The 19,531-nt window shown below is 40.1% G+C and overlaps 1 protein-coding gene across 1 annotated transcript in view; it reads right to left on the reverse strand.

Moving 5' to 3' along the window:
• Positions 1 to 15,229: 15,229 nt before the first annotated feature.
• LOC145411355 (uncharacterized) overlaps positions 15,230 to 19,531 on the reverse strand; it is a 92,901-nt gene continuing 88,599 nt past the window's right edge. The window contains exons 3-4 of the mRNA XM_080281380.1: positions 16,110 to 16,284; positions 15,230 to 15,267 (exon numbers count right to left, since the gene is read on the reverse strand). Coding sequence (XP_080137506.1) covers positions 15,230 to 15,267; positions 16,110 to 16,284 — 213 coding nt within the window. The remainder of the gene's footprint in view (positions 15,268 to 16,109; positions 16,285 to 19,531) is intronic.

The raw sequence follows: 19,531 nt of genomic DNA on the forward strand, positions 1-19,531 counted from the left end.
GCATATTAACCGACTAGTGGCCGCGAAACTCTCTCTCTCTCTCTCTCAACACCCGCCCCCCCCTCCTCCTTTTTTTTGCTTCTTGAAAAACGGAAAACAAGAAAGAGGAGCAAATGGAACGAGAAAGGGGAAATAAAAAAAAAGTCAGTAACTAGCAGGATATGTAAGACCAAGAAAAACGGGAGGAAAAAAAAGAAAAAGGAAAAGGAAAAGAGGAAGAGAACAGACCCAAGAAAAAAAGAGATGACGTGAAGGAAGAAAAAAGAGGAAAAGTAGGAGCAAGAATGAAGACAGTGAGAAGAGAAGGAAAAAAAAAAAAGAAGGGGGGAAGAGTAGGACCAAGAATGAAGACAGTGAGAAGAGAAGGAAAAAAAAAAGAAGGGGGGAAGAGTAGGACCAAGAACGAAGAGATGGAGAAGAGGAGAAGGAACAAAAAAAAAGAGGAAGAGTAGGACCAAGATAGAAGAAAATGAGAGGAAAAGAAGGAACAAGAAAAGAGGAAAAGCACTGTGAGGAGAGAAAGAGTGCACATAGAATACAATGGAGTACAAAAGGAAAGCAAACAGCAACAAACCCATTAGTCCTTTTTGGGCCCTTTATTACATGATGCTTTACTTTGCGTTTAAAGACTGTATTTTGAATTATTAAAAAATCGTGGCACTTTTGCCTCAGCGAATTATTCCGTGCTTTACACCTTAATATCCTCCTTCACGTCTGTACTAAAATCAAATGAACAACACATGGTAATATCAGGGAGTAATAAGAAAAATAAATCGCTGAGAAGGCGCTACGAAGCATATATACAATGTCACCTCGAACCAAGAAAAGATCAAGACAGCTCCCCGCCCCCCTCCAGCCGAGGCCGGAAGGGAAAAAGTAATAGAACCCACAACGCGCTAAAAAAAAAAAAATCGTGTTCTTTTACGTTAACGCTCTCATCCATAAGACGTCATTTTAAAGTTTACTCCTGTTACAGCCCTCCTTTCCGGAATCAAGGTGTCTGACGAGAGAGAGAGAGAGAGAGTTAATCATACTATTTTATTCAGCTTAGAAGACACTTTCAGTTGCTAGAGATTTTTCCTAAGTTACATTAAAACGTCTGTTTGCCAAAGAAATTGTTAAATAGACATCGGAATAAAGACTAAAGAATGCTTGATAAACTCGATTCTACCCTACCTTCTATATTCTAGTTTTATACAATATTTTACTGGACAAAAGTAACAATGGCTTTGCTGGTTGCTTTCTTCGTCAGCTGAAGGCCAAAAAAAAAAAATACAAATAAGAAAAAATCCACTTCAATTATTCTGCCAGGTGCAAGTCAGGCTGGATTTAAAGCCTGATAAATGTCCACATGACCTTTAAAAGTTTGCACAGACTTGCATTCTGTCACAAACTTGGAAAATTGTACAACGTGTAGAGAACTGATTTTTTTTTTTTTTTTTTTCACTCGACAGAAAAATTTGGTAATAGATTTAGAACCACTGACTCAATTAGAATTATGCAGCCGAAGATTTTTTTTTTTTTACTTCATTTGACAGGAAACATTTGAGAGTATATTCAGAACCATCAACTAATCTATAATTTGACTTTTATAATGTTTACTATTTATCAGGTCTGAAAATTTGACACACTGCAGAGCGCTTATGACGACCAACGATCATTAACCCCTATCAGCTCAGTTGATGCCCTAGTATAGTCATGGAGGGTCAATTTGGCTAGTAACCAAGGAGACCCATTCCTTCTTTATAACATATGTTCATCGAATTTCAAGCTATCAATATTCTGTATTCAAACTGTGACTGATCCAGTTCCTTCAAGGGAAAAACTGGATTTAGGAATAAATACCTTCATAACCTCAACTCGCAAACCCAAAACAAGATTCAGCTTTATCTAAATGTTCTCGTTACTCTTCACTCAATGCAGTTTCATAATACTTTTTTTTAATGTTTCGTAATCCGTACTAAGACACTGATAAGATTATTTTGCGGTAAATGCTTAACTACTTCTTATCTAAGAGAGGTTTCCAACCAACTTCATACTATTGATGCTTGGCTAATTGGACGGTCACACTCGGGATGAGATTTATTATTATTATTATTATTATTATTATTATTATTATTATTTGAGTAGGGGGAGATTTGTGAATATATGATATTCTAAATGATGAGTGATGTTGGTAGAACGGTATAGGCGTTGTGAAGGATTAATTTTCTCTAAGCAGACGAAAAGCCACAACACAACGGCCTCATCGACTATACCAAGCATTTCACAATGCATATGAAAGCGCCAATACATAGCTACCAAGAGTAATAAAACACAACCAATAATTACCTCATGATAGCTAGCTTCGGGACATAAACTACTCGAACAATACTCCACCAATTGCGACACACCAAAGTACACACTGTTATCGGTAAGTACGGTTAACACAAATTTTTTCACCACTTTTGCATTTTTCTCGATGGATTTGGATATCAGTGTGGTTACTAACTATCAACAGAGCCAGCTGATGCAAATTCACCGCGCAGATCTTCAGTCTATGGAGAGAAACGCAGGAAAGGCAGCAGGACTTTTGATATCGACTGTACACACCAATACGGTAATACAATACACTACAACACACATTATACGTACAACAAATACCATACACCTAAAAACACACAGGAACACACTTACCCGAAACTGCTTGGACAGGCTACAAACACACAAGGCCGCTGGCTGTACACATACCTGTAGAGGTAGAGAAGGAATGTGAGGTTACTTGTGAATGTCACACACACACACACACACACACAGAGTTTTGATTAATAGAAATGTCGGTATTTATTTACGTATAATACTGTAGGTAATATTCCCGTGTACCGGCGTATTAATATTAAAATGCGTGGGGGAACATGGAAGCGTGGGTGTATATACGGGAGCAAAAAGGGGAGGCTGTACTCGTATATGTAAACTTATAATGAGAAAAACTGATAAAAACTTACAATTACTTGGAATCTTTCACATCTACACCTAAAATATCTGCAATAGTTCAAGAAATAAGACTTCCAGCCCTTTTTAACTTCGTCAGTACAATGACATCCTTTTCTTAAATTATTATTCTTGATGTCTAAACTATTTTTAAACAAATCAGGAAAAAAAAAAAAAATGCTCCATTAACCCCGTCTCTACGAGGGGGCCCTAAGGTGAACTGAAGTACATGGTACTTTAGTACTTAGGATGAAATTAACGAAGGCGTCATGGTACCGTACTAAACGTACAACGGTACAAAGGATAGCAACCTGCAACAGACCTGTTTATCCTTTCGTGGCTGTTTGGTATAGGGATGCTTATAACTAACAAAACTAATGTATCAGCTGAAGGCATGGATAGAAAAGCAGGAAGGCTTCCCCACCCTCTACTCACCAAACTCTCCAGCCGAAGCCGGCAGGAAATAGAGAGAAGAACCACCATGCAACACAGAAAAACTGTCATGGAAATTTGACTGGAAAGAGGGCATGGAAATATTATTCTACACTATCTACCTAAACGGGGGAGAAACATTAAGTCAGCAATATTTATTGATGTTCTGTGGCTGAAACTTCCAAGCTCTGAAAAAGGAAAAAAAATACACCACACAAATGTTATTCAGGAGTGAACATACTTAGCTAGGTGTTAGATACTTATCCAAGCAATTTGTAAAAGTTAGTACTGTATCACAGTTTACTACATTTGTGGGCAGAATGTACCATATATTTACAACTTCATTAAAGAAAAAATGTCTAACTTCATATAACTGAAATATGCTTAGGCTTATGTGATTCAAATCGTTTGCCAGTAATTTTATGCCCAGTACCTCTAGTACAGTTTGAGCAATCAACTGTGAAATATTTACTGATGGCCATTTTATCATGTCCTTTGAATATTTTGAATACAGTACTTGAATTCAATCTCCTCACAACCTCTATTTAGTTTTAGTAAAGAGATTCAAGAATTGTAAATGCTCCATATATAGTTTCTTACTCAATTCAGGTACCATCTTTGTCACCCTTCACTGTACTCTCTCAAGTTTCTCCGTATCTGTTTTATAATAGTGACCAGAATTGAATGCAATACTCTAAGTGAGGGTGTATTATGGAATTATACACAGTGAGGACGATATTTTCAGAATTTATCAATTTACTGGCTTTTTTAACCCCTTAACCGCGGGGCGTCACTTTCGTGACGCTTGGGAGCAAGGGATCATACCGCGAGGCGTCGCTTTTGTGATTCTGTGTTATTTTGAATTCACCCGGGCTTCCAAGTGGGGGCTTGTATCATCTATCAGTACTGCCAATGTCCAACACTAGTCAGCACTCCTAATCTCATCTGTACTCCCATCCATTGTTGACAATTTAGCCATTTCTCCCCGTTCTTGACTCCCCTCCCTACCCCCCTTCCATTACACTATCCTCTCGCCTGCCCGGCCATGCTACGCTAAGTAAATCTTCCCTGGAATTTTTCACTGATTTCATCCATTGAAATAAGCCCTATGCCCTATTCTTATACCAAATAATATATACAAGAAAGAAATAAGGTAAGTGAGAGTGCCATACACCTGGAATTGGCTAATTATCACCTGACAACACCTCACGTGCACTCGTTCGCTAATTTTCGCTGTTTTTTCCCCTTGAAATATGCCATATAATCTATATTCGTAATAAATATACATATAAGGAGGGAAGGGAGAAGCCTAAGTGATATTTACATTCACCTGGAACTACCTAATTTATAATGTATTGTCTAGATTTCCTGCCAATCATTTCAGTGAAATACATAGCTGTGTCAAGAGCTACGTTGGTAGCACTGAATAACCCCCAAGTAGGCCTCAACCCGGGCCGGCCTTCCTTTATCAGTTCTCTCTCATCTTCCGAAGAGGAGGTACGGCTCATCCTCTTGCTGACTTCAGGGCCTTTTTTCACCCCCATGCAAAGGGCCCTGTGACCTTTACCCCCTATTAACCTTGTGTGGAAAGAGGTAAAGGGCTGACAATTGATAAAAGAGTGACTACGATCTTTCTATTGAGTAAAACAGTGCAAGTGGAATTGTAAATAATGTGTAAATAATGTGTAAACAGCAAGTGAAAGTAATGAATGTAAATATACGTGAACAATGGAAAATAGTTTTATAAGTTACTTCAAGTGACAGTGCATAACACAGTGTAAATAAAATAGAAATGTAAATAACGTAAATAAAATAGAGAACGTAAATACTGTAGAAATGTAAATGAGTAGTATTATCAGAATACGAGTATATACCCTAGGAGTAATGAAAGTGAAAGTTTCACTATAGCATGTCTGAATACTATGAGTTATGAGAGTGAAGATGAAAGTGACATTCACTCTCAATGCCAGTATACAGGACGAGAAAGTGAATGCTACGTATTTTACTGAAAGAAATTGAATCCCTACAGTGACAATAAACTAATACTACTGAAGGAAACTTATGGATAAAGACTGTAGATATATATAAGTGTTATATAGTAATAGAAATATAAAGTGTGAGGGGTTTTATGAATAATAAATGACAGAGTACCAAGAGCGAACTAGCGCAAGTGCGGCGGTCAGACGCGCTCATAATTTTCATTGCTTTCACAGTGTTTTTTTTTTTTTGAGTATGGATCCCAAACTACTTGAAAATCATAGTGTTTATAGTGTTAATATCTGGCTGTGGTAATCATATTACGGGTTGTCGGGATGTGTAAAGTGGAGACTTCGTTACCCAACTTCAGAGGTCTCCACAAGTCCTACGGTAAATGACGAAGGCTCAACAAACATTCCAGGAGAAAGCTGAAGGTATGTGCCATAAGCATATATAATTTTAATATTCTAGGACTAATAACTGATTTTTGGCAAATATTTTTTGAGAGTCTGTCGGAGCCTGAATAACCCCGCGGCACACGCAAAACATCGGTAAACATGCCCGCGGTGTAGGGGTTAACAGCATCTGGACACTGTTTGCTTGGTTGCAAATTATCTGTTATCATAACTCCTAAGTCTTTTTCATGGTTTACCCTATCAAGTTGGACTTTATTCATGTTACAACTGGACCTTACGTTTTTACTGTCCAAGTGTGGCACTTTTCATTTATTAATACTGAAATCCATTTGCCATGTTTGGCTCCAATTAAACAGTTGATCAAGATCTCTCTGAATTGCCTGCCACTGCAATGTTGTATCTGCTCTGTTACCTATTTTCGTACTGTATCACTGGTAAATTTTGAAATATTTCAAAATAATCCTTCATCAATATCCTTTATATTAAAAAAAAAAAAAAACAGAACCTAACACTGAACCCTGCAGCACTCCACTTGTAATGTTTATCCAGTGTGATTCTTTTCCATTCATTACAACTCTTTACTTTCACCTGGTAAGCCAATCTTCGATCCACTCAAGCACAATGCCACTGAAACCATGTGTCTTTAGCTTCTGAAGGAGTATTTCGTGTGAAACTTTGTCAAAAGCCTTTTGGAAAATGAAATTGGCAACGTCAACAGATTTAGCCTCATTGTACAGGTTCAATATACCTGTATTGTTGAAATAGTCCAAGATTCGTGACACGAGTGATTATTCTGGAAACCACGTAGGAAATCTTTGATGCGATTATTTGTTTCTAAGTGCTTTATAAACTTGTCTCTGTTAATAGTTTCAAGCAATCAGCAAACCACTGATGTTAAACTATTTGAGTGGTAATTTTCTGGTTGTGCTTTGTTGCCCTTTTTAAATAATGGGGTTATATTTGCAAGCTTCTATTCATGTGGCACCTTACCGCTTTTCAGTGATGCTAAAAAGTTCAAATAAAGGCCCTGATATTTCATTCTGTAGCTCCTTTAATACACAAGGAGATATTTCGTCCAGTCCCAATGTTTTATTTTCCTTTAATTTGCTAACTGCAAGTAATACACAGCTTTTACTAACGTAATACCACTGATTATGTTATCTTCTATAGGAACTGGGGAAACTGCAGGAATCGTATGTGTAGTTTCTATTATAAATACTGACGAGAAGAAAGAATCAAGAATTTCCACCATCCAGGCACATAGCCAGACTTTTGGAAGGTGGGGTGGGGGGGGCACTTTCTGTTGAATTTGGACATGCATTGCAGCTGGCTGGTCAAAGGTCTGCTACATGCTCGCTATGGGGACCTGGATGAATACATAGGCGACACCAAGATGAAAAACAAAGCTTCTGAACAATTGAGAGTGACTCTTTGCAATTATATTAAAATACAGTAACAGACTGTGAGAAAGTGAACCTTTAGGCAGGTGTGGGTGATCCGTCCATCTCAAACCCCCTCCCCCCCTCGGCAACGGGCCTGCTATCTTAATTTCACCATCAGTGTCCTCTTCATTATTTTTGATTAAGGGTCCGATTGTTGGTGTTATTACCATTTTGCTTATGTAACTGAAATTTTCTTTGGAAATTATACTGATACAGGCAATATGTGCCTCAAGGTTTTCCATACTGCATTTTATTTTTTTACTTTCCATTGAAGAGCATCATATTTGTTTTAATCACTTTGATTCTCTCTGGTACTACACTTTTCGTATGCAAGATTTTTGCTAACAGATAATGTTTAACCCTCTCGCATTCTTTCGACGTCACTTGAGTCCAACCACTTCCAAGTACTGAGTGACAGACTCTCGCCAGCCCAGACCTCACGCTCCCCACACTCCTCACTCAGCAATTCATGCAGTATCAGAAACTGATTTCAATCATTTCAGTCCCCCGCCCTTATTATAAATGTATTGTTTTGAAACTCGTTTATGTTATAAATTACTGAATGATCTTCCTAATGAAAAAAAAAAAAAAAAGGAATTACCATATTGTATCATTCATTTATTTATTCAATGCTCATTTACTCACAGACATACAAACTTTTTGGCTATGATTATAGAATGTTGTAGAGCATTTATCTGCAATCCATTTCATTAAAAAAATGACACTTCTAGCTATACTAGAACATTTTTTACAGAATACGGAACAATAATCGTTCATCACGCCTAGCTGCTCTGAGTGAACTGTTTCCTATCATTTCATTCTCTCCTGCCCAGACCTCATGCTTCCCACATTCCTCACCCAGTGATTTGTGTGGCATCGACAAATGATTACAATCATTTCATTTCCCTGTCCTACTGTATTGTTATGAAACTGATACATGTTACAAATGAATAAATGATCTTCCTAATGAATGAAAAAAATAAATAAAAGTTATTGAACACCATACTTTATTGTTCAGTAATGTATTCATTTACTCACTAACATATATACAGTACTCACACACTGTATTTTTTTTGCAACAACAAATTGTTGCGAAAAAAATACAGCAAATTATATGGTTGGACTCAATCTACATCGAGTGTGAGTGGTTGATTTCACTTGGACGAATCCTGAGTCAAAAGAGTGCGAGCGGTTGGATTTCACTTGGATGAATCCTGCATTGAAAGAGTATGAGAGGTTGGATTCTTCACCAGTCCACCGTGTATGAACGGGTTAATATTAGAGTTCCACCATTTGGGTTTAAGAATTTTTGGCAGGCCTTCTATTGCATACTGGAATAAATAAATCGACTGCACTTTTAAAGAGTTTCTGTTAAAAACTTCCATGCATCATTGATATCTATGGTTTCAACAATGAGATGCCAGTCATCTGCATCTACCATCACCTTTAATTTATTAAAATTAGCACTCTTGTAGTTGGGCATTTTCTTACAACTGGCCTTGACACTGTCTTCACTAAATTTAATGTTAAATGTAACTATGCGACAAACACCTGTACTAGATTATTCTCCTACAATACCATTACTCACTAGAGTTTCTGATGTTGCTAAGACAGGAGCTAAGGGTTAGCTCCATGTGTCTGATTACAAACTGATACAATGAACTTTCCTGCAAGTTTGTATATAGGTATAGCCCTGTGTGCGAGTTCTCCCAATTTCAAAACTGGTAAATTAAAATCATCAAATAATACTGTGCTTTGCATACAAGAGATTTTTGCTATTTGACTGTACAGTAGATTCCATTGTCAATGTTGAGTGGCTGACAAGGTGGATGATAAATTAACCCCTGTGATTGTACGACAAGATTCATTTATACGCTAATTGCATCAGTGTTTTCAATACAGGCATACCTCAGATAAACACAGCAACTGTTTAAGTAAAAACCCATCGCTAGGTGGGGTATTGCATCCTGGGGTAGGTTTAACATGTAAAGTACTGGGACATGTTTTTGAGCCTTGGGTTTCCCCCCCCCAACCAAGTCCTAAACCATCCCAAATGAGTCCAAAAACAAGTTTCTAGCTAACCTAAACTCCTAAATAGCTTTAAAACAAGCTAAACTAAGCCTAAAAGCAGTTTATAACTCACCTAAACCCAAAAAAAAAATCTGAAAATCATCAAATATATGTCTGGAAAAATCAAACTTAGTAAACCATACCCCAAAATGACAATGTTCACCCCAGCTATGATGAAAACACATTAATCTAAGTCTAAAAATAGTTGATAAATCAACCTAAACACAAAATCTAAGTCTAAAATATCCTCAAAATTGGTAAAAAACAAAAAAAATTAAATCCCATTGTTAAACTGGGGTTTGGCCACTGTTAAGCAGGGTTGGGTGGTATTACCCTCCCCCCCATCACAAATCTGGGGTATCGCATATAGGGGTATTATATCTCGGGGTCTGCCTCTACATGGCTTGGCAAGGACAACTGGATGAAATTCAGTTACTGTGAAGACTTATAACAGAAAAAGAATCAAATACCATACAGTATCACTGATTAGCACCTGGAAGGGATAATGGAAGAAAAAGCAGTTAGTTTTACAATAGCTGCAGGCAAAATAACAACAACTTATGCAATAGTTACAGGACAAGGTTTAGCTAGCTACTGTTAGAACTGGACAGGAATTGCTACCTTATTGGTTAGTGATGTACCTTCTGAGGATATGTTACTAACTTATCAATACAGTAAACTCTTCATTATCCGGCATTATTCTGCCAAGTCCTACACCAGTTAAAGCAAAACGCCAGCTATTCCATACCCCCAAGCAGTTCATTATTCAGTGTTGAGCCAGATATTGCATCATTATCAGTCTTAACCCTCTATCTGAAAACTTTCCTATGAGTAAAAGATAAAAATTAAGCACAAAATACAAAAAAGTAATGACAAAATACTGTAAAGCGCTGGACAGCTACTGTTTATAACCTGGTTGACACACCTCAACGCCATAATATGCATAGAACTGCTGGTTACGTCCAGTTTCGGTGCCGGATATTGCATAATTTCACCAGATATTGTTTTAATAGAGCCAAGCCTGCAGCGCCAAATATTGCGGGAAAGGATAATTGAGAGTTTACTGTAATCTGCTAGGGAAAATGGAATGCTAACCGTTATCTGGAATCATTAACTAAAAATACCGGTATACAATAACCTGAAATACAGCAACAATGGAAAATCACAATGACACAATATAAAAAAAATATATAAGGTACTATCTCCCATAATATAACAACAATGAAAAGTTACAACAGAATACAGTATAAAAGCTTCCACCTATAAAATTAACAATCAGATAATACCTAAAAATATTATGAAACAGGTTGTGGTTAGTTTATCAGCACCTGCAGATGGTGAATGTACTACTGTGTTTTAATCTAACTAAAAACTCAACAATTTCTGTAATGGAAGGGAAAGAAAATATGTAAACACAAATAATTGATGTCAGTAACTAGAACCCACCTACAGAGTTTATACCATACCTGAAAATGAGTTAGGTTAATACCGGTACACATATTTACAAGAATGGAAGAACTGAAGACTGATTATACCTAACACAACACACAGGTACTGCATATATGATACTTTCATACAAATACACTCTCAAGATGCTTGCAAATGAAAAAAAATATATATATATATCCCATACCTGAAAAAAAAAAAGAAAAAAAGAAAATGGGAGATATTTCGCTGTAAATCTTTATTTGCCTCTACACAGAATGACAACTCTATAGCAAAAAATCATTGTTCTAAATAGGATACATAAATCAGTCTACCACTTCAAATAGTACATTTATATGGCCTTTTACCTTAAGACTGGCGTTCCTGTAGATTCTGAGCTGCCCCGGACCTCCTGAGCTGTCCATATATGCCCTGATTTAGCGTTCAGTGTTGCGTGGGTGAATCAGAACAGTAATCAGAATAGTTTGTTTACCAACACAAAACACGCCGTCTCGATGTACACAAACGATGACGTCATCAATCGGTTCCCAAATATATCGTTCACAATTATAAAATACTAGGACAAATACAGTGAAAAACATTAACATAATCCATTAATTATATGACAAATGTTGCAAAAGTATAAAGCGGTCAGGCCTACAACTTCTGACAGTCAACTGTAAAAATACGTTATCATCAACAATACCATCGTCAACACTCATCACTATCATCGCAGCACTGCTTATTTGCTACAATTGCAATAATTGGCACCACTGTTAAATATGCGATACCACAGGGACACATTACTGATACAGATCATCTTCAATGTATTAATCTTTTTGTCATTATTATAATCATTACTAAATATTATTATATTTTTTATCATCATCATCACTAATTACAGTAGAGACATATTTCAGTAATGGAGTACGCTTTTGGATAGCTTAACATTTCTTTTATCATCTACTTTTCACACACACACACACACACACACACACACACCGCTAACTGGTGCAGTGGTAACGTTCTCGCTTGCCATCTGGTAGACGGGAGTTCGCGCCTCGCTCAGGTTGCGAAAAGTTTCACTGACGAAGTGGGTGGTTACTGTCCCCCTCGAGCAAGGGGACGGGTGTGTGCGTGTGTGAAGGTCACAGCCTTGCCCTTAGATCGGACTATATGAGCTCTCAGCTCCCTTCCGGGAGGGTAAAAGCTGACGATCGCGACCATCAAGCGATCCTGACCGACCCGGTGAATTACACACACACACACACACACACACACACACACACTAAACGCTTCCAATGAACAAAAGCACATGCACACACACACAAAACAAATAGCCCACATAAACCTGAGCCATACACAATGTCCACATCAATGCATGAATGTATAGCCATACAAGCATGAACTACACAAATTCAACCATCTGTTCACTTGTACACCTACAGATCGACTAGCACATACAAACATTACACATACACATACACACGGTCCATCACAAAAAACGTATACAACACACACACACACACACACACACACACAAAACACAAGCGCGCGCACATATAATGACAGTAATACAGACACAAAACCAGATAAACACACACACACACACACACACACACACACACACACACAAAACAGCGTCCAGGCGTCACCACAATTGCGACATTAATTCATCTGGCGGTGGTAATTCAGTTAATCAGGGGGGAGGGGAGTAGGAAGAAGGGGAGGAGGGTAGCGGGAAGGAAAGGGAAGGGGAGGGCTCCTGGTGGTGGTGGTGGTGAAGGAGGAGGAGGAAAACAGTGGTGGTGCTGGTGGTAGAGGTGAAAAGGACGGGTGATGCAAAGTGTGGAAGGAGTGGTGGTGATGGTAGATGGCGTAGGAAGTGGTGGTGGTGGTGGTGGTGGAGGAAGAGTAAGGAGTGGTGGTGGTGGTGCTGGAGATAGGCCTAAGAAGTTATAGTAGTGGTGGTATTGATGGTGGTGGTGGTGGTAGTACAAGGAGTGATGTTTGTGGTGGCGGTGGTGCAAGGTAAGGAGTGCCGATGGTGGTGGGGAGTAGTGGGGATTAGGGAGGAGGAACTGGGGTGGAATTAGAGGGTGGGGGAATTACGCACCGTTGTGGGAGTTGGGAGAGAGTGATGGGGAGGGAAGGGGACAGTTAAGCCAAGGTGAAGACAAAATAAAAAGAAAAGGGGAGGTGAGGTGCACTAGAGTATGCAGAAGTAGAGGGACAGCAGGGTATGAGACAGGGGAAGAGTTAGAGGAACGGGAGGAATGAGGGGGAAAATGAGGTGTCAGGTGAAAGGGGAGAGGGAAGCGAGAAGGGAAGGGGAAGAGGATGGCTCAAATTAAATGGAATTCTGTGAGGGAGAAAAAGAGGAAAGGGAAAGTTTGAGGAGGAGGTGCGATGGAAAAGTGACAGTGAGAGAGAGAGAGAGAGAGAGAGAGAGAGAGAGAGAGAGAGAGAGAGAATGGCGTTGAGGAAGAAAGGGTGGCGTAAGGACGGGAAGGTATAACAGGAAAGAGAAGGTGTAAGAGGAAGGGGAAGGGGTGAAGGGATGGGAGAGGTGTGAGGAGGAGGGAAAGGTGTGAGGAGGATGAAAAGGTGTGAGGAGGAGGGAAAGGTGTGAAGGGAAGGGAAAGGCGTGAAGGGGAAGGAAAGGCGTGAAGGGGAAGGGTGTGAAGGGAAGGGGAAGGTGTGAAGGGGAGGGGAAGGTGTGAAGGGGAGGGGAAGGTGTGTGTGTGTGTGTGTGTGTGTGTGTGTGTGTGTGTGTGTGTGTGTGTGTGTGTGTGTGTGTGTGTGAGAGAGAGAGAGAGAGAGAGAGAGAAGGGGGGGGCAGGCGTGAGGTAAAAGGGACGATGTGAAAGGAACAGAAGAATGGAGAGAATTAGTGGGAAAAATGTTACATGTGAAGGCAATGGTAACAGAGAGGTACGACGGAGTGTGTGGATGGGGATGTGAAGGGTGAGTGGGGAGAGGGGAGGGGAGAAGTGTGATTATGTGAAGGGTGAGTAGGAGGGAAAGGTAAGGTTGAGTGGGAGGGAAAAGTGAGGGTGAGTTGGAGGGAAAGGCGAGATGTGGAAGGTAAAACATGTATCAAGGAGGTACAGTAAGCGGAAAGGGAAAGGAAAGAACTGGAAGAATAAAGGAATAAACGGAGGAATGAGGGAAGAAATGGAGGAATGAGGGAAGAAATGAGGGAATGTAGGAAGAAATGGAGGAATGAGGGAAGAAGTGGAGGAATGCGAGAAGAAATGGGGGAATGAAGGAAGAGATGGAGGAATGAGGGAAGAGATGGAGGAACGAGGGAAGAAATGGACAAATGAGGGAAGGAATTGAGGAATGAGGGAAGAAATGGAGGAATGAGGGAAGGAACGGAGGAATGAGGGGAAAGACCAAGCAGTGAAGGATGAGAAGCACGTAAGAAATGGAATGTTAAGAAATGAGTACATATAGAGAAATGACCAGATTAAACAAGTGACGATAAGCTTTGTACAAGTAAAAAAATAATAATAATAATAATAATGCTAAGGATAAATGACGACCAATAACTGAGAAGAAATACGGGTAAACACAAGCACACAAAAACGAGAAGAGCAAATTATTGAGTAAAATAAATAAGGCAAATGTGTAAATAAATGGGGAGTGCAAGTAAATGAGTAAAAAAAAACAAGGAAGAGAAGTGAAGGAGTAAAAATAATTCTGGAGGGTAAGCAAAAACAGACAGGTGAATAAACGCAGAGAAATAAACAGTAAGTCTGGATAAACACAGAGTAACAGAGATGGAGAGGTGATGTGAGAGAGGCGGGAATCAAGTCAATCTGAGGTAATTACAATGACAATTATATCGCCAAATTATCACCTTGAATGCATAATAACACTATACAGACTGCTGATGTCAGGCGTAATTAGAAAGGACTCGTGTATCTGTACTGTTATATGGATTTTAATATTGTGATGTCTTTTATACTTCATTCCTGCTCCCTCAAGAAGGTTTTATTCAAGTTACGAGACTCTTGGCAAAGGAAAATATTAAAACGAATTTAGCATAATGATCTTGTTACTTCCAGACGGTTTTATTCAGCTTACTAGATTTTTGGAACTGAGAGGGGTTCAATGAAGCTTTCATTAATTCCGTAAGAGAGAGTCGTCCTTCCTAAACTAAGTAAAATTTTCTGAAAGCAACACAAATAAATTGAGAAAAGGCATCCCCGGGCTAAAAACAGTATATGTAAGTCAGTGAGAAAATCCAACTTTACGAATATGTCAGTATGTGGACCTGGGAGTCTGGTATAGTCAATAAAAGATTCGTAAATCAATAAGGAGGTCCATTTACGAATGTGCCTGTACTGCATATGAGGCTAAGTGACTGGCATAATCAATAAAACATTCGTATATCAGCTAGGAAGTCCTCAGTTACATACGAATGCGCTGGTATCTGCACTGAGTCGATTGTAATTAATAAGGCATTCGTAAATCACTAAGCATGTCAAACTACTCAACGAATGTGTCGATATTATCCAGATCCGACCCTAGCATAAATAATACAGCCTTAGTACTTAATAGAGTATCAGAGAAGACACTATATTGGGCTACTCTATGTGTCGGCATGTACAGTAGTTCTGAGAGTCGGGAACCGTTTAACCTCTTCACGATGTTTTTTAATATATACTTTTACTATTCATGACACGGCCAGACGATTTCCATTATCACTGTAGAAACCTCACACAATGAACTTACGAAGAGGCTGCAAGGAACCTCCAATAAAGTCTTCTGATATACAAAGTCTCCGGTGACAAGAATATGGCGAAACACATCCTCGGCCTGCAGGGTAGAAAAAAAAAATAATTCGTCTATCAAAGTGGACGCCTAATTACTTCACGAATGTGTTGGTATGTGGATGTTAGGGTAATGCACGTGTGACCATAAGGATGTCACTTAAGATGTGGATGTGTGGCTTAATCTGTTGCTTCTTAGTGTGTGTACCTGTGTTGTGTGGATGAGTATGGTTCTGATGTGATTTTCAGCGCGTGAGTCAGTGTGCTGTTTGCAGAGGTCGATATATACAGTTGAAATTTAATGTCCCGGTGTATATATTATCTATGTGCTGTGTGAAGATGTAGATATATATAACCCAAATGGGGTCTCTTAGTGTATGTATGTATCTGCATGCTTTGAGTAGATGTCGCTCTGAACAGCTCATATGTAATGTGTGTGTGTGTGTGTGTGTGTGTGTGTGTGTGTGTGTGTGTGTGTGTGTGTGTGTGTGTGTGTGTGTGTGTGTGTGTGTGTGTGTGTGTGTGTGTGTGTGTGTGTGTGTGTGTGTGTGTGTGTGTGTGTGTGTGTGTGTGTGTGTGTGTGTGTGTGTGTGTGTGTGTGTGTGTGTGTGTGTGTGTGTGTGTGTGTGTGTGTGTGTGTGTGTGTGTGTGTGTGTGTGTGTGTGTGTGTGTGTGTGTGTGTGTGTGTGTGTGTGTGTGTGTGTGTGTGTGTGTGTGTGTGTGTGTGTGTGTGTGTGTGTGTGTGTGAGTGTGTGTGTGTGTGTGTGTGTGTCAGCCTACGCATGTGAGTATATGTAAGCTGTACACTGGACCGAACGCACACGTGTACTGTATGTGTGTCTGCGTGTGCGTTCCATTAAGCCTGGTCATAATCCCTCATGTGTGCTATTAGAGGCTATCAATATCGTCTTAGCCTTTATTGCTCCAGGCTCTCCATTTATTGCTCGCTCTCTCTCTCTCTCTCTCTCTCTCTCTCTCTCTCTCTCTCTCTCTCTCTCTAGGTTGTCAAGACAGGTAAGTAGGCAGGGGGAGACAGGTGAGGGCTCTTAATTAGCAAGCCGAACAGGTAAGCCACATGAGGACACTGATTACACCTGCTTAAATATTCATCCATTCATCACACATGTTTACTTATCTAATTACCACATCTGTTCACGCACCCATCCATTCATAAGTATCCTATTAATTCATCCACTCATCACAGCTCGTTACTTATTCATCCATTCACCACAAGGACCTTAGTTCTTCATCCATTCATCTCAGTTGTTTAGTCAATTATTCATTCACTCACTAACATATATATTCATGCATTTATACATACCGTACTCTTATATTGGTACTCTTGGTTCTTCATTATTTACTCATTCATCCATTCATCACAAGTATCTCATCAAGTCACCCATTCATCCGCCTATGCTAGTATTCAGTCTTTCATCATTCATCGGCAGACAGAATGAGAGGTAGACAAATTGATGGGCATAGCAGACAGACACATACATACATACATACGAGTACATACATATATACAGAGAGAGAGAGAGAGAGAGAGAGAGAGAGAGAGAGAGAGAGAGAGAAACAAGCATAAACAGACTGCCGCACATCACGTCAACAGACTCACACAGATAAATTAAATAAACCGTTCATTTAGCAGGAGGATACGAGTGATGGAGACGTGTGTGAGTAGATAGAACAAAACCACATTATCACGCACAACAGACAGACGGAAAGACAGGCAGAGACAAAGACTGGCAAGTAGACAGACAGAACAAAATACCTTGTCACTCCAAACAGACAGATAGACGGACTGGCCGAGATAAAAATGTACTGCCATGCCACAGTGTCAACCAAAAAGTGAAAACAGTAACAGTGAAGGAATAATGGGGAGGAGGGGAGAAGGAGGGAGGGGGAATGTGTGAAGGGGAAGGTGAAAGAAGGGGAAGGACAGAGAAAAGGGGAGATGGATGAGGGGACGAGGAGAACAGGCAATGGAAAGGAGAAGAGCGAAGAAGAGAACGGGGAAGGAGAGGGGAAAGAGGGAATGAGATGAAAAAGGAGGAAAAAGGAACAGGGGAAAGAGGGAGAAGAAGGAGAGAGAAAGGAAATGGAGTGGTAGGGGAAGAGAGATAAATTGAAGGGAAAAAAGATGGACGGGGGGGGGGATAGAAGCCTAAGGGACTGGAAGGCGGGAGGACAAGAAGCAAGAGAAAGAGGCTAGGGGAGAAACAGAGGGGGTGATGGGGCAACAGGTGATGGAAGTGAGAGGGTGTGGGCATGGAGAAGAGGGTGAAAGGATACCGTAGAGAGAAGGTAAGAGAGAACAGGGACACGGCAAAGGGAGATAGGGACAGAGGGTTTGAGGACAAGAGGAGAAAGGGTAAGGTAGGGGGGGTGGCAAAAGGAATGAGGAGGGGGAGAAAGGATAAGAGAAGAGGAGGACAGAGGGTACATGGGGAGGGGGACAAAAGGTAAGGGAGGAGGGGACAGAAAGGTACGCAGGGACGGGGAAAGGGGGGGAGGGACGATTCCAAAGGTTCCTAAATTCCACAGCACAACAATACCAGCCGCCGCCACCGCCCCCACAGCCGTCATTGCCACGGCCACTACGACCCACGTCACGACCTACACAGAATGGAGGGCGGTGCTATAACATATATAGAAAAAAATGTGCAAGGAAGAGACAGGTCAAATACTCTGGCACTTTATTCTGGTACCCGATAAATATATTTGATATATTTTTATCTGTCGAGCGTGCTTGTGTATGTGTCAGTGAATACGAGTATGCCCCTGGGTATTTCCACATGTTCGTCAGTGTGACAGGCTATGCATCTGTGCACATGAAAGCATATGTGAGAGCACATACTGTACCCACGAGTGTGTGCACATGCCTGTGAGCGTGAGTGTGCACATGTGCCTGAGTAAAATTATATAGGCTACATGACTGACTGTGCTATGAAGTCTCCTATGAAACCCACTCTACAACTCATTCTACTCTCGTCTCTCTCTCTCTCTCTCTCTCTCTCTCTCTCTCTCACACACACACACACACACACACACACACACACACACACACACACACACACACACACACACACACACACACATTTTTACATAGCGACAGGTTGGCGAGGATGCTTTCACAGGAGTAAATAATTCACTTCTATATTCCCATGTCAGTCCCACAAATGACTGACATATTCCCACCCACCAACAAAATCCACCCTAACCATTTACTGACAGCCTCACTAACCTTTCTATCCTTTACATCTATCCTCCCCATCGCTACATGGGCATCTGTTAATGGGAGCTCCTATTCTCAATCTCAGGTGAATAAAATCGTCCGGCGCTTCCCAAAATTTGAATATCTGAGATGCCCCGTCCATGAGAGGGTTATTGATAACTGTATGACCACTCTCCGGCTCCAGTACTAATTATCAGCTGAACAAAAACGACTATAGCGAGGGAATAACGAGGTTTACCCTTGTCAACGTCTTTTTGTTTCTGACATGGGGGTCACTTGTACTGGGTTTACGATCACGGGAGTACCGGTAATGTATGCTTTGTACCTGGTATCACCCTTTCACTCCCAATGACTTATTTCTTTCCTTCTTCCTACCTTAAGATGTCTTTATTGAGAGACTTTACAAACTGGGGGTTAGATGAAGCCTTCGTTAACCCCTTCATCACAAGAGATCTTTCCTAAGTTAAATACAATCGTCTGGAGATACCAAAAACATTAAAAAAAAAAAGCCATAAAACTAAAAAAAATAATTATAATACTGTGTTCATAAGAGTTTTCTGCGTTGGCTGACTTGAATTTCCTCGTAAAAACAGAATATTATAGCCTACGGTGACAATAAACGAAAAGGATGAATATACACAAAAATATTCTCCTATAGCCTAACAGTTATAGGTTACAGTTCAAAATATAATGCGTTTCTCACATTACTCAGTTATGTAAATGCTTCTCCATTGTATGACACATATATGAAATGCGCAAAGTGGAAATTGTATTGTTATA

The sequence above is a fragment of the Coenobita brevimanus genome, chromosome 89 (assembly GCF_032717465.1).
Source record: "Coenobita brevimanus isolate Jiangsu-jjx chromosome 89, ASM3271746v2, whole genome shotgun sequence".
Lineage (NCBI taxonomy): Eukaryota > Metazoa > Arthropoda > Malacostraca > Decapoda > Coenobitidae > Coenobita > Coenobita brevimanus.